This window comes from Ornithorhynchus anatinus, chromosome 1 (genome assembly GCF_004115215.2).
Source record: "Ornithorhynchus anatinus isolate Pmale09 chromosome 1, mOrnAna1.pri.v4, whole genome shotgun sequence".
In the NCBI taxonomy this organism is placed as follows: Eukaryota; Metazoa; Chordata; class Mammalia; order Monotremata; family Ornithorhynchidae; genus Ornithorhynchus; species Ornithorhynchus anatinus.
Genome location: NC_041728.1, coordinates 69154627 through 69170342, shown reverse-complemented (window position 1 = coordinate 69170342; position 15716 = coordinate 69154627). Strand labels below are relative to the sequence as shown.

General features: G+C 46.5%; 1 protein-coding gene across 1 annotated transcript in view; it reads right to left on the bottom strand.

Annotated features, from left to right (window-relative positions):
• RMDN2 (regulator of microtubule dynamics 2) overlaps window positions 1–15716 on the bottom strand; it is an 81978-nt gene that overhangs the window by 6552 nt on the left and 59710 nt on the right. The window contains exons 9-10 of the mRNA XM_029064192.2: window positions 10308–10361; window positions 10131–10211 (exon numbers count right to left, since the gene is read on the bottom strand). Of these exons, the coding sequence (XP_028920025.1) occupies window positions 10131–10211; window positions 10308–10361 (135 nt within the window). The remainder of the gene's footprint in view (window positions 1–10130; window positions 10212–10307; window positions 10362–15716) is intronic.

Here is a 15716-nt window from a genome sequence, read left to right as displayed (position 1 = left end):
CTTGAGAAATTCGAAGGATGGGAGGGGGAGGAGGCGCCAGCGAAGGAGACCGAGAATGACCGGCCAGAGAGGTAAGAGGAGAACCGGGAGAGGACGGAGTCCGTGAAGCCAAGGTGAGATAAGGTATGGAGGAGGAGGGGATGGTCGACAGTGTCAAAGGCAGCAGAGAGGTCGAGGAGGATTAGAATGGAGTAGGAGCCATTGGATTTGGCAAGAAGGAGGTCATGGGTGACCTTAGAGAGAGCAGTCTCGGTAGAGTGGAGGGGACGGAAGCCAGATTGGAGGGGGTCCAGGAGAGAATGGGAGTTAAGGAATTCTAAGCAGTTGACCCTGGAGGTCAGGGAAGATGGAAGGAGATGAGAGAGAGCCTTCTGGGAAGGCTGCTGGCACGGGTCCCACAGCTCCCAGCGGGGGTCTTCATCCAAACTATACCCTCCTTGTGCCCGCCAGAGCAGTCAATATTGCCCGTGGCCTCCAGCAATGCAGCTCTCCATTGGCCCATCTGCAAGCTGGTGGTCGGTGGGGAGGGGGGCACTGTCTTTAGGTGGTCCTGCCACCTTCTGACCAAAAGTCATCAGGGGAATATGCGCTCGCCACCCTCCCTCCACACTCAGCTGGACACCAGTCAGCTGGTTCTTGTTCACACGGACTCTAAGTCCTTACATACCCTTTAAGCCCTTGACATCCTTGGACATTCTCTGAACCATTTAATCATTACCGAGAACATGCAAGGTATACCATAAAATGGTTACCCACTCTGCATCGAGCAGAAATTTCTGACCACTGGAGGTGATCTCCCCCTCCATTCTTATCTCCTCCCTTACATACGCTTTAAGCCCTTGATATCCACCCCCTCCTCAGCCCCTTATGTACATATTCCTAATTTATTTATTTTAATGTCCATCTCCCCGTCTGGATTGCAAGGTCGTTGTGGGCAGGAAACATGTCTACCAACTCTGTTGTACTGTACTCTCCTAAGCGCTTAATACGGTGCTCAGCACACAGAAAGCACTTGATAAATACCACTGATGGAATGAGTGATTATTTCTAGGCCTGAGATCAGGAAGCCATCTGCCGTCCCTTCTCTTCTGCACATAGTAAGCGCTTAACAAATACCAACATTACTCATAGGGGTCAGAGTACATGTTTTCTACTTACTACCTGCCACTTCTGCTGGGGAAAGAGACTTCTCTGGGAAACCCACCCTCTCTCCACCACCAGAACATCTTATCCATTTGTTTTGCTGGTCCAGGGGAGTGAACTAGCTACACTGAATGCTGAAGGGTACCGCTTGCATATTTTTAAATTAAATTATGGTTGCTTAAATTTTTGAATTTCATTTCAGTTATTTTTTCAAATGTCAAATGAGCAAGGAGTATCATTTCTGATATGAAACATCAGAGAAAGTGACAAACTGTATTGCAGTGTAATAGTGGGACAACATTTTGTTTTTATCTCCAGTTCCAAGGTCAGCAGTACGCTGCACTCTTCCCCTAAGGACTTGAGCATTTTGAAAGGCAGGTAAGGACTGTACTAAGCTTTGGGGTAGATACAAGCTAATCAGGTTGGACCACAGTCCATGTCCCATATGAGACTCACGGTCTTAATCTCCATTTTACAGATGAGGTAACCGAGGCACAGAGAATTGGTATTTGTTAAGCGCTTACTATGTGCCGAGCACTGTTCTAAGCGCTGGGGTAGACACAGGGGAATCAGGTTGTCCCACGTGGGGCTCACAGTCTTAATCCCCATTTTACAGATGAGGGAACTGAGGCACCGAGAAGTTAAGTGACTTGCCCAAAGTCACACAGCTGGCAAGTGGCAGAGCTGGGGTTCGAACCCATGACCTCTGACTCCAAAGCCCGTGCTCTTTCCAGTGAGCCACGCTGCTTCTCTAACAGAGAACAGAGAAGTTAAATGACTTACCCAAGGACACACAGCAGACAAGTGGCGGAGCCAGGATTAGAACCCAGGTTCTAAAGTTGCCAAAATTTCTTCCAAAACAGGAAGAGGGATTGTCTCTGTTGCCGAATTGTACATTCCAAGTGCTTAGTACAGTGCTCTGCATAGATAAATACTATTGAATGAATGAATATCTTGGTTTTCATGATGGATTTTTTTTTTAAAATCAACTCCCTCTCTCCAACGGGAAGTTCCGAGATTCCTGTCAGATACAGTACACGCTTGGCAGGATTGCCACTGAGAACGCACTGGCCCAGCCTCCTCGGCATTATATACCCAAAGTGGAGCGTGCCTACCCCAGTCTAACAAGCAGACTAAAAGGGAATTCTGATGGAGACTGATGGACTATCCCATCAGGAATGACGGCTCAGCATCAGTCCTGAGACTTTAGGACCGAAAACTTGTACAGAGGAGTTGATTCTAGTGCTGCTGGCTTCTCCCTGTCAGTCACGTTCCCACTGAGGCAGAAGTGAGGAGGTGAGCAGGAGTGCAGCTTTCACCAACAACAGGCGGGGCCGGGACCTATGAATTCCCCAAACTGTGGCTTATTTTAATATCTGCCTTCCCCCTTAGGCTGTAAGCTCCTTGAGGGTAGGGATCGTGCCCATCAATCAATCACATTTTTATTGAGCGTTTACTACGTGCAGAGCATTGAACTAGGCTTGGGAGAGTACAATACAACAGGATAATAATGTTGGTATTTGTTAAGCACTTACTACGTGCAGAGCACTGTTCTAAGCGCTGGGGAAGATACAAGGTAATCAGGTCGTCCCACGTGAGGCTCACAGTTAATCCCCATTTTGCAGATGAGGCAACTGAGGCACAGAGAAGTTAAGTGACTTGCCCACAGTCACCCAGCTGACAAGTGGCAGAGCCGGGAGTAGAACCCATGACCTCTGACTCCGAAGCCCAGGCTCTTTCCACTGAGCCACGCTGCTTCCCCTGCTCATAATGAGCTTATAGTCTTCCAACTCTATTGTATTGTGCACTCCTTAGCACACTCAGTACAGTGCTCTGCACAAAGTAAGCGCTTGATAAATACCATCGATTGATTGATTGAATGGGGGGAGGAGGAGGAAAGAAAGAACACATCTCGTCTCCTCGTCTGGCCTGGAAAAGGCAAACTGTGGATGTAAATCTTGCTCCAAAAGCTTTGGGGTGAATCTAAGGATTTGTCCCCCTCTCTGCCAATATCTCAAAGGCTCTCTCCCCTTCCCCCCACTTCTAAGTAGGGTCGGGGAGATAGTTAATAGTTTCCCTAGAATTCCCTTATGCCTCCTCCTTTTCCATTACTTGCCATTTTTCATGTGACTGGAGTCTGTCATAAAACAGAGAATTCTAGATTACCACATTTTCGGGTTTCTCCTGAAATAGGCCATCATTTCTCAACATGTTCATCTGTCACCAGTCACGGTATTTGAAAGGACTGGGAGAGAACGGGTTGACAATTTCTGAAGCTTCTTGTTAGCCCTGAAAAATAATAATCCTGTTCTCACTCCCTCCTCCCGTCCTAATCCTTGTGGACTTCAACCTCGACGCTAACGATCTCACAGACTCTGTAAGCCACCCACTTCCTCTCCTTCCTCTCCTTGGCTGACTTCTTAGCGGCCCCTCACCTCAGCCACTCACAGGCATGGCTCCGCCATTGATATAATAATAATAATGTTGGTATTTGTTAAGCGCTTACTATGTGCAGAGCACTGTTCTAAGCGCTGGGGTAGATACAGGGTAATCAGGTTGTCCCACGTGAGGCTCACAGTTAATCCCCATTTTACAGATGAGGTAACTGAGGCACAGAGAAGTTAAGTGACTTGCCCACAGTCACACAGCTGACAAGTGGCAGAGCCGGGGGTCGAACCCATGACCTCTGACTCCGAAGCCCAGGCTCTTTCCACTGAGCAACGCTGCTTCCCCGCTATAATCACCTCACACCTCGCCAACTCTGCCCTCCCACTTTCTGACCACCTTTTAACCCATCACTTGACCCACACCCTCTGCCCTTCACTCTGTATCACAACCTCCATTCTCTTGACCCACCCCACCTGTCTAAGGCCCTCTGGACTCCTTGCCTGAACTTTCTCCCACCCCTCCCACTCCTAAATGCAATGATACACACCTTCAACTCCCATACCCGCCTTCCCTTCATCAGTCTCACGTCTCCAACCCACAGCCCCGGATCGCGGCCACAGTCCGTTTCCTCCTCTCCTGCACTGGAGTGCCTAAATGCAGTTGGCGGAAATCATGGCTCTGGGCTGACTTCTATCACTACAAGTTCACCCTCTCGTGCTTGATCTCAGCTTTGTTTTCTGTGAATCAATCAATGGCAATAATAGTAATTATGGTATTTGTTAAGCGTTTACTATGTCCTAAGCACTGTTCTAAGCACTGGGGAAGATATGAGGTAATCAGGTTGGAATAAGCACTCAAGAAAATACCATATAATAGTACAGTACAATGCATTAGAGTTGGTAGACACACTCCCTGCCCTTCTGTTCTTCCCTCAGTGACTCACATACCCACCGCATGCCCCACTGGCTCTTCCAAACCTTCAACTCCCACCTGAAATGACAATGACTCTCTCCGCCTTCATAGAATTATTGAAGGCACATCTCCTCTAAAGGCCTTCCCTGATTAAGACCTCCTTTCCTCTTCTCCCACTCCCTTCTCTGTCACCCTGACTCACTCTCTTTATTCACTCTCATTATTCATCCTTAAAGAAGCAATGTGGCTTAATGGAAAGAGCACAGGCTTGGGAGTCAGAGGTCGTGGGTTCTAATCCCGGCTCCGCCTCTTGTCAGCTGTATGACTTTGGGCAAGTCACTTACTTCTCTGTGCCTCAGGTACCTCATCTGTGAAATGGGGATTAAGCCTGTGAGCGCCATGTGGGACAACTTGATTACCTTGTATCTATCCCAGCACTACAATAGTGCTTGGCACATAGTAAGTGCTTAACAAATACCATTATTATCATTATTGCTATTATTATCTCCTGTCACGGCCCCATATCTGTCTTTTATTTATTTATATTAATGCCTGTCTCCCCTTCTAGACTCTAAGCTCATTGTGGGCAGGGACTGCGTCTTTTTACTATTCCACTGTCCTCTCCCAAGAGCTCAGTACATTGCTCTGCACACAGTACGTACTCAATAAATATGATTGAATGAATGAATTTCACCAACGACTGTGTTGATCAAATCAAAGCCACCAGGCAGGAACACCCCTAGATCTCCTGATTATCCTCCAGACACTCTACTCCTGCTTCCTTATCTTCTCCTGCTTTCCCAGCTGCCTCCAGCTTTTAGCTCCTTGAATCCATTCCCTCTCCCTGTACCTCTGATCTTTTCCCTGCTCAGCTCCTAAAATCCTTTGCTCCTATTCTCCTTCCCTCCATCACTGCCACCTTCAACTTCTCACTCTCCAATGGCTCCTTTCCCTCTGCCTTGAAACACATGCAGGTCGCCCCCAATTAAAAAAAAAGAAGCTCTCTTTCAATCCCTTCAGCTATCCCCTCCATTCTTTTTTTTTTAATGGTATTTGTTAAGTGCTTAATACGTGTCAAGTACTAAGCATTGGGGTTGATAAAAGCTAATTAGGTTGGATACAGTCCAGGTCACACATGAGGTTCAGTCTTAATTCCCATTCTACAAATGAGGTAACTGAGGCAAAGAGAAGTGAAGTGACTTACTTGCCCGAGATCACACAGTAAGGTACGTGGTGGAGCTGGAATTAGAAGCCAGGTCTTCTGACTCCCAGGCCCAGCCTCTTCTCACTAGGCCACACTGCTTCTCCTGTCCCCACTCCTACAAAGAACTGCATTTGCCCGCGGCCTTATTTCTTCTCCACCAACTCCTTTCTTGACTTTTTGACCTCTTTACTCCAATGAGACTGCTCTCTCCCAGGTCACAGTGACCTCCTGATAGCCAAGATCAAAGGCATGAACTCTATCCTGATCCTCCTCAACCTTTCTGTTGTCTTTGACATCTTGGATCACCCAGTAAAGTTGAAGGCTAATTGTGTATTAGTTTCCATTTCTGACCCCACTAAGGCTTCTCTGAAATTGCAAGGATATTCTCCAAGGATAAGAAAATCATGGGGAAGTCTACTCGGCACGGTTAATTCAAATCGCATGACTAATTGGAGAATTTCGGTCAAAAGTCAACTCTGGCACCTTAATCATTTCCTTCTTTGACGACCCCGAGTTAGTCCCTCCCCTCTACTTTGGTAAGCGCTTACTGTGTGCCAGGCACTGTATTCATTCATTTATTCATTCATTCAATCGTATATATCAAGCACTTTCTGTGTACAGAGCACTGTATTAAGCAGTTGGGAGAGTACAATATAGCAATAAAAAGTGACAAACCCTGCCAAAACGAGCTAACAGACATCAATACAAATAAACAGACATCAATATAAATAAATAAGATTACAGATATATACATAAGTGCTATGGGGTGGGGAGAGGGGAAGAGCAAAGGGAGCAAGTCAGGGCAATGCAGAAGGGAGTGAAAGATGAGGAAAAGTGGAATTTAGTCAGGGAAGGCTTCTTGGAGGAGATGTGCCTTCAGTAAGACTTTGAAGCGGGGGAGAGTAATTGTCTCGCGGATTTGAGGAGGGAGGCATTCCAGGCCAGAGGTAGGACGTGGACCACTATACTAAGCGCTGGGGTAGATACAAGCTAATCAGGTTGAACATAGTCCATGGCCCACCCGAGGCTCAGAGTTGTAATTCCCATTTTATAGATGAGGTAGCTGAAGCACAGAGAAGTGAAATGACTTGCCCAGGGTCAAAAAGCAGACAAGTGGCAGAGCCGACACTAGATCCCAGGTCTTTCTGACTCCCAGGCCCGTGCTTTACTGCTTTTCAAGACAAGCTGAGGACAAGTGGCAGAGCTAGGATTAGAAACCAGGTCCTTCTGACTTCCAGACCCATGTTCTCTCCAATGTACCATGCTACTTCTGGTAATAAAGGCACCCAGTCCAGGTGAAGGTTTTTAAAGCAACATCACGAGAAATGCTTCTGTTGTGATTTTCTTGAACTGGTTGGGCCCTTGTGATCTGTTTACTATATAGTGTCATTAATGACTATATTAATGTATTATATTTATGTGTTAGTTAATATATTAAGACACCGATGACTTGGCATAAATGGCTGTCCCTCTCCTCTGTGGTGAAAACCTGAGACATGATGGTTTACGTAAGGGGGACACATTTTCCCAATCTCCCTCTCTCTCTCTCACACACACACAAAAAAAAAAAACAACCCAGAAGATTCCTCAATCCCTCAGTGTCCACTACCCAGTATTTCCTTGGGGTGGAGGTGGGGTCGAAACAATGGTAGAAACAAATTTTCCAGGGGATTTCCCACAAGATATAATGGGGTTTTTCAAGGGAAACTGTGAAATTCTGCTCAGAGCACAAGGGCGTCCACCACAGTACTTCAGAGCCATCTCTATTTAAGATCATGCTAATTTTTAAAAATCATTTTAAATTGAAGGTATCCTGCCAAGGTAAATGTAATTGGGTTAAGTACGCAAAACGGTATGATTACTTATAATAATAATAATCGTGGTATTTGTGAAGTGCTTACTGTGTACCAGGCACTATACTAAGCGCTGGAGTAGATAAAAGGTAATTGGGTCGGACATAGGCCCCGCCTCATACAGAGCTCACAGTTTTCATCCCTATTTTACAGGTAACTGCAAATACAGAGAAGTGAAGTGATTTGCCCAAGGTCACACAGCAGACAAGTGGCAGAGCCAGGATTGTTGGCGCCAACTGGGAATTGATGAGGAACCCTCACACGCTGCAGAGAAGCAGTGTGGCTCGGTGGAAAGAGCACGGGCTTGGGAGTCAGAGGTCATGGGTTCGAATGCCGGCTCTGCCGCTTGTCAGCTTGTGACTGTGGGCAAGTCACTTCACTTCTCTGTGCCTCAGTTCCCTCATCTGTAAAATGGGGATGAAGACTGTGAGCCTCACGAGGGACAACCTGATTACCCTGTGTCTACCCCAGCACTTAGAACAGTGCTCTGCACATAGTAAACACTTAACAAATACCAACATTAACCCTGCCAGGATGTAGTGGAGGGGATCCACTATTAGCTGGCCTCACCATAGCGACCGAGATGATTTTTCCCCTAATAAGAGACTCATCTGATTGGCCTCACCAAGCGTTTGTAAGACATAAGCTCGCACTAAGTCTGTGCAGTTGACTGTGGGCAGAGGAGGAAGTGACTAACTTCTCTCCATCCTGTGGGCGGTGCTCATGCCAAGCGGGTGATAAAATGGGAGCCCCAGGGTAAGGCGGTGGGTTTTCTGTAGAAAGGTCTTTCAACTGCGGTTTCCTCTATGGGGGTCTTTGGATTTTTCTACAGAGGTTTTTTTTTACAGGGTTGTTCCGCCAGGGACAAGCGTTTCCTATAACATACAAATATTTACTTATATTAATGTCTGTCTTTCCCTCTAGACTGTAAGCTTGTCGTGGGCAGGGAATGTGTCTATTTATTGCTACATCGTTCTCTCCCAATTGCTTAGTACAGTGCTCTGCACACAATAAGCGCTCAATAAATATGACTGAATGAATGAAAGAAGGGGTCCAGGTAATAAACTCAGCTCTCTTCACCAAATGGGTGTCATTGACTGTCTCCCCCGATTAGACTGTAAGCCCATCAATGGGCAGGGATTGTCTCTATCTGTTGCTGAATTGTACATTCCAAGCGCTTAGTACAGTGCTCTGCACATAGTAAGCACTCAGTAAATACTACTGAATGAATGAATGACTGTCAGGTAACCTGGATCTGCTTCAAGCCAGTGCCCAAATACCTCTGCGGTCATTTGTGGATGGGAAATGGGGGAGGAGTCCCTTGGGGTTCTGGATAACAACAGTGACTCCTTTCTCCTGAAAGATGGGTAGCTTTTTCCTCTAGGAATAGCTTTGTAAAATAATCCCATTCCTTCTTTAAATGCATAGGGAAATGACACTTTAGGAGAAGAATAAAATGATGCAAAAGGGAATGGATGCTGTTTCACACCACCCTAGACTGCTGAGGAGAGGAAGCTTCCAGGCAAAGCACTCGTGAGCCAACCCTCAACGCGGACTGTGCAACTGATGATTCAGACGGAAGTGGAAAGCACTGGTCTGGGGTTCCGACCTTCTGCTCCTCCAGGATTGTCAAGGAGGCTGCAGAAGGAGCGGGTCATTCCCAGAACCAACTCCACTTTGTGTCTATACACTCCAGTGCTTAGTACAGTTCCTGACACATAGTAAATGCCTAAAAATACCACAATTATTATTATTATTATTTCCCCCCACCCCATCTCTGGTCTGCTCTTCCTGCAGCCTCCCCCGACCTAGCCTCCTGACCACCCTCCTAGCCTCTAATAATAATAATGATAATTATGGTATTTGTTAAGCACTAAGTAGGTACCAGGCACTTTACTAAGTGCTGTGGTGTATACAAGCAGAGTGGGCTGGACACTGTACTACATGGGGCTCACAGTCTCAATCCCCATTTTACAGATGAGGGAATTGAGGCACAGAAAAGAGAAGTCAATTGCCCAAGGTCACACAGCAGACGATTGGAGAAGTGGGATTAGAACACTTGACTTTCTGATTCTAGGCCCGTGCTCTATCCACTACATCGTGCTGCTTCCCAATGGACTCCCGCCTTTCAGGGAAATCTGAGATGACCAAGAACCCTATGCTTGATAAATGATGCTACTGCTCCTGCTGCTGCTGCTGATGATGAGGAGGAGGATGGCTGCCCACCTAGAGAGCTCCTCCAGGTCCACCAGCCTCTATCGGAGGCAGCCTCAGAGAGATACCCTTAACATCAAGCCTGTCTCTAGACTGTAAGTCCATTGTGGGCAGGGATCGTCTCTCTTCATTGCTGTACTGTACTTTCCAAGAGCTTAGTACAGTGCTCTGCACACAGTAAATGCTCAATAAATATGATCGAATGAACTGAATGAATGAATGAGTCATCATCATCGCCATCATCGCAATGTTCAGTGGGTTGAGGAAACTCTAGGTGGGATGCTTTAGTGTAAAGCAGAGGTGAGCAGGCACGACCTACCACTAGAGCAAGAAATTGGAGGACATGGAGGATGGGTAAGAGTTAGTGGACTTGGGTTCAGGGGAGAACAAGGCGCCCTACGGGGTTCTGCACTCACCTCGACGTTCACATTCGGAAGCATCAAAGCACAGTCACAGTATTTCAGAGCATCGCTTTTCTGCCCGAGATCTCTGTAGCACTGCAAGTTGGAAATACGGAGACCATTTTAAAATCTAACTTACCAGCAACATACCATTTCCAAACAAGCACTTTCAAAACGAGTTTTACGGTTTACCTTAGCCATAAAGACATAATTCATCTTGGAAAAACCTGGCTTTATTTCTTCGGCCTGGTTAAAAAAGGGAAAAAAAAGTGGGGAGGGGAGGGGGGAAGGAGCAAAAGAACATGGTGAGATTTGAATGCAAACAATGCAAATTTCCTTAGGTTTGTCGGTTCCATCTTTATAGGCCCAAACCTTTGCTCTCTGTTTAGACTGACTAGCAGTAAAATCTTGATCTACCTAGTAGATGAGGGCAGAGTTGCTATCTGCAGAGAAGCTGTGAGCCTCAAAGTGATTTTAAGCAGAGGCTTGCGGTCACGGCATGCAAATCCTACAGTGTCTGACCAGTCAATGACTTAAAAATGTGGCCCTAATACTGCACAACAAAGTATTTTGCTTGAAACACTTTTGTGGGTAGTTGCCGATGTAAGAGGAATTTTAAGAGAACCAGCTCCGTTCCCGGAATGGAAGTGATGTGCCGTCATTGTGGATGTACAGTGAAAAGACAAAAAAAAATCCCAGCATTTGAGATTTTATCTCCTTGGGTATCATGGACCACAGCACGTCGCTCCCTCATCTGAAGCACTTAAGTCCTAGAAACGATTCCGACCCTGCTCTGCAAAGTGGCCACACAGGTGACCCCAGCCCACCCCACAGATAATCGCCACCTAGAACAAGACCACAGAGTGCCATCCCATCTCTCTTCTCATTGAAGAACGTTGAAGACCGAGCACCCCGAGCACTGACGGACTATGCCACAGCATGGCCTAGTGGCAACAGCCCGGGCTTGGGAGTCAGAGGATGTGGGTTCTAATCCCACCTCTGCCACTTGTCTGCTGTGTGACCTTGGCAGGTCACAACTTCTCTGTGGCTCAGTTACCTCATCTGTAAAATTGGGATTGCGACTGTGAGCCTCACGTGGGACAACCTGATCATCTATCCCAGTGCTTAGAACAGCGCTTGGCACAAAGTAAGTGCCTAACAAATACCATGATTATTATTATTATTATGCCAAAGACTCCCTCCTTCCCCTGAGTCCTCCCGCTAATTAAGAGTCTATCGCTAGCAGGTGTGGAATTAAGAGTCTGTGACTAGATGGAGGTGGAATCCAGATAAAATGAATAGGAAGGACCAACTGTCGCAGAGTTTAAATTCTTCTCTCTCAGTGAACGGAACTCAGTTCCAATTAGGGACTCTTGGGACAGCCCACCAGTGGACGCGGCATCAGCTCGATTCTCACCTAAAGCCAGTGCTCCCTGTTTTGTTTTGATTTTTAATGGAATTTGTTAAACACTTACTATGAGCCAGGCACTGTACAAAGCGATCCAAACTAATCTGGTTGGACACAGTCCAAGTCCCACGTGAGACTCAGTCTTAATCCCCATTTTACAGATGAGGTAACTGAGGTCTAGAGAAGTGAAGTGGCTTGCCCGAGGTCACACAGCAGATGAGTGGCAGAGGCGGGATTAGAATTCTGATCCTTCTGACTTGCAGGTCTGTGCTCTACCCATTTGTCCATGCTGCTTCTCCAAGTTTGTATTTCTCTACTGTCTTTCAGGCCTGGGTTAATACTCCCAAACTTCTTCGGCCATTCCTCAACTTCCTCTTCTCTTCTGGAGGGGCCTGATACGTTCTTCAACAGAACTTCTATCTGCTGACCCCTTTGGATTTAAGTAGAAACTACTGGACTCGGATGACAATGTGGTGATCGAGTGGCAGTGGAGTTCACTACAGCACGAGAGGCAGTGTGGCTTAGTGGAAAGAGCCCGGGTTTGGGAGACAGAGGAAGTGGGTTCTAATCCCGGCTCCACCACTTGTCTGCTCTGTGACTTTGGGCAAGTCACTCACTACTCTGTGCCTCAGTTACCTCAGCTGTAAAATGGGGATTAAGGCTATGAGCCCCACGTGGGACAACCTGATTACCTTGTACCTATCCCAGCGCTTAGAACAGAGCTTCACACGTAGTAAATGCGAATACCAATATTGCTATTATTAATAATAATTAGGATACAGCCACTTAGGGAATGCCATCCTGTGCCCTAGAGCTGAGTCACTGGCCTGGGGCAGTTGGTTTTCAGGTTCTTTAATTTTGGGGCCAACTGGGGGTCAAAAAGAAACCTATTTTTTCCCAGGCATTTGATAATATTAATAATACTTCTAATAATAAAAATAATATTTGTTAAGCACACATTATATGCCAAGCACTATATTAAGCACTGGGGTAGATTCAAGATAATCACATCGAGAAAAGTCCCTGTCGCACATGGGGCTCACGGTCTATGTAAGAGGGAGAATGGACGATGAGGAAACTGACGCCCAGATAAATAAAGTGACTTGCCCTAGGTCACACAGCAAGCAAGTGGCAGAGTTAGGATTAGAACCCAGATCCTCTTATTCCCAGGCCCATACCCTTTCCACTAGGCCACACCCCTCCCTTCTTGATTGGCAAGCTTCTTTTTTTTTTAGAGAAGTAGACTGACTCAGTGGAAAGAGCCCGGGCTTGGGAGTCAGAGGTCATGGGTTCTAATCCTGGCTCTGCTGCTTGTCAGCTATGTGACTTTGGGCAAGTCACTTAATTTCTCTGTGCCTCAGTTACCTCATCTGTAAAATGGGGATTAAGACCGTAAGCCCCACTTGGGACAACCTGATCACCTTGTATTCTTCCCAGTGCTTAGAACTGTGCTTCGCACATAGTAAGTGCTTAACAAATATTATTATTATTATTATTATTATTATTCTTTTTCTGAGCTACCATGCCTGCTGAGAAGAAACATTTGCCAATGCCAGCTTTGCCAGCCAGGATGTGAAGGCAGAAACTTCTTACTCACTTCTATGTTTACCTAATAGGATTAATCCTCGCCCTAGCAGATGGACCCTGGTGTGCCTCCCAACAGGGAATAAACTGTAAACTGGTACTGGATCCCCAACCCTGCGACTGCCGATGTGAAAAGGTCTGAATCACAAGCACCAACTCCAAGGTGGGGTCGGCCCCCACAGTGTGGTGATCTGGACTCCCAGCCTGGCTCCTTGAGGGATACCTAACTGTGGGGGTCCCTCAAGGTTCAGTTCTGGGTCCCCTTCTGTTCTCCATCTACAAACACTCTCCCGGAGAATTCATTCGCTCTCGTGGCTTCAACTACCATCTCTTTGTGAATGATTCCCAAAGCCATATTTCCAGCTCTAATCTTTTTCTTTCTCTGCAATCTTGTATTTCCTCCTGACTTGAGGACATCTCCACTTGGATGTCCCACTGACACCTTAACATTTCCAAAACAGAACTCTTCATCTTCTCACCCAAACCCTGTCTTCCCCAGACTTTCCCATCACTAGAGATGGCACCACCATCCTTCCTGTCTCAAAAGCCCATAACTTTGGCATTATCCTTGACTGCTCTCTCTCATTCAACCCACATATTCAATCCATCGTTAAATCCTGTCGGTTCCACCTTCACAACATTGCTAAAATCCACCCTTTCCTCTCCATCCAAACTAATAATAATAATAATGTTGGTATTTGTTAAGCGCTTACTCTGTGCCGAGCACTGTTCTAAGCGCTGAGGTAGACACAAGGGAATCAGGTTGTCCCACGTGGGGCTCACAGTCTTAATCCCCATTTTACAGATGAGGTAACTGAGGCACAGAGAAGTTAACTGACTTGCCCACAGTCACACAGCTGACAAGGGGCGGAGCTGGGATTCGTCAAACTGTGACCAATGTAATCCAATCACTTATCTTATCCTGCCTTGATTACTGTATCAGTCTCCTTGCTGACACTCCTGCCTCCTGTCTCTCCCCACTCCAGTCTACACTTCACTCTGCTGCCCGGATCATTTTTCTACAAAAAAGTTCAGGCCAACTCCACACCCATCTACCTCTGCATCAAAAAGAAACTCCTCACCATTGTGGCTTTAAAGCAGTCCACGACCTTGGCCACTGCCTTACTTTGCTACCCTTCTACTACAGCCCAGCCCGCACACTTCGCTCTTTTAATGCTCACTTTCTCACTGTACCTTGATCTCACCTATCTCGCTGCTGACTTTTTGCCCACATCCTCCCTTTGGCCTGGAATACCTTCCCTCTTCATATCCAACAGACAATAACTCTCCCTTGCCTTATAAGCCTTACTGAAGGCTCTAAGAGGCTTTCCCTAAGCCCTCCTTTCCTCTTCTCCCACTCCTTTCTGCAGTGCCCTGACTTGCTCCCTTTCTTCATCACTGATCCAGCCCCAGAGCACTTATGTGCATATCTGTAATTTATTTATTTATATTAATGTCTGTCTCCCCTTCTAACTGCAAGCTCACTGTGGTCAGGGAATGTGTCTGTTTATTGTTATATTTACTCTCCCAAGCATTTAGTACAGTGCTCTGCACACAGTAAGCAATTAATAAATAAAATTGACTGACAGACTGACATCCCCGGTCTTAGAGAAGGGCCCAGGAGTTCCCACCAGCACTGGCAAAGTCCCCTAAATGGTGGCTTGTTGAGCTGACAGCTCTTTCTCTTTTTTCTTGTTTGTTTATGATACTTAATAGTAGTAATAATAATCGTGGCATTTGTTAAGCGCTTACGTTGTGCCAGGCTCTGTACTAAGCGCTGGGGTTGATACGAGCAAATCAGGTTGGACACAGTCTCTGTCCCATGTGGAGCTCACAGTCTCAATCCCCATTTTATAGATGAGGTAACTGAGGCCCAGAGAAGTGAAGTGACTTTCACAAAGTCACCCAGCAAACAACTGGTAGCACGGTTTAGTGGATAGAGCATAGGCCTGGGAGTCAGAAGGTCATGGGTCCTAATCCCGGCTCTGCCACTTGTATGCTGTGTGACCTTGGGCAAGTCACTTCACTTCTCTGGGCCTCCGTTACCTCATCTGTAAAATGGGGATTGAGACTGTGAGCCCCACATGGGACAGAGACTGTGTCCAACCTGATTTGCTCGTATCAACCCCAGCGCTTAGTACAGAGCCTGGCACATAGTTAAGCGCTTAACAAATACCATCATCATCATTATTATTCTCTAGGCCTCAGTTCCCTCATCTGTAAAATGGGGATTAAGAGTGTGAGCCCCATGAGGAACAGAGCCTGTGTCCCACCTGATTCACTTAGAACAGTGCTTGGCACATAGTAAGCGCTTAACGAGTACCATAATTATTATTATTATTATACCATGCTGCTTCTCATGCTGCTTGTTTGTTAAGTGCTTATTACATGGCGGGCACTGTACTAAGCGCTGGGATAGATACAAGATAATTAGGTTACACACAATCCTTGTCCCACACAGACCTTACAATCTTAAACCTGTCCCCTCCTAATCCCCTTCAAAGACACTGCCTCCTTTACACCCCTGCACTCCAAATGAGAAGCTGGCACCCGTGGTCTGAATCCCGACAGCACTGCTGATTCATTATTTCCATAAATAAAAATAATAA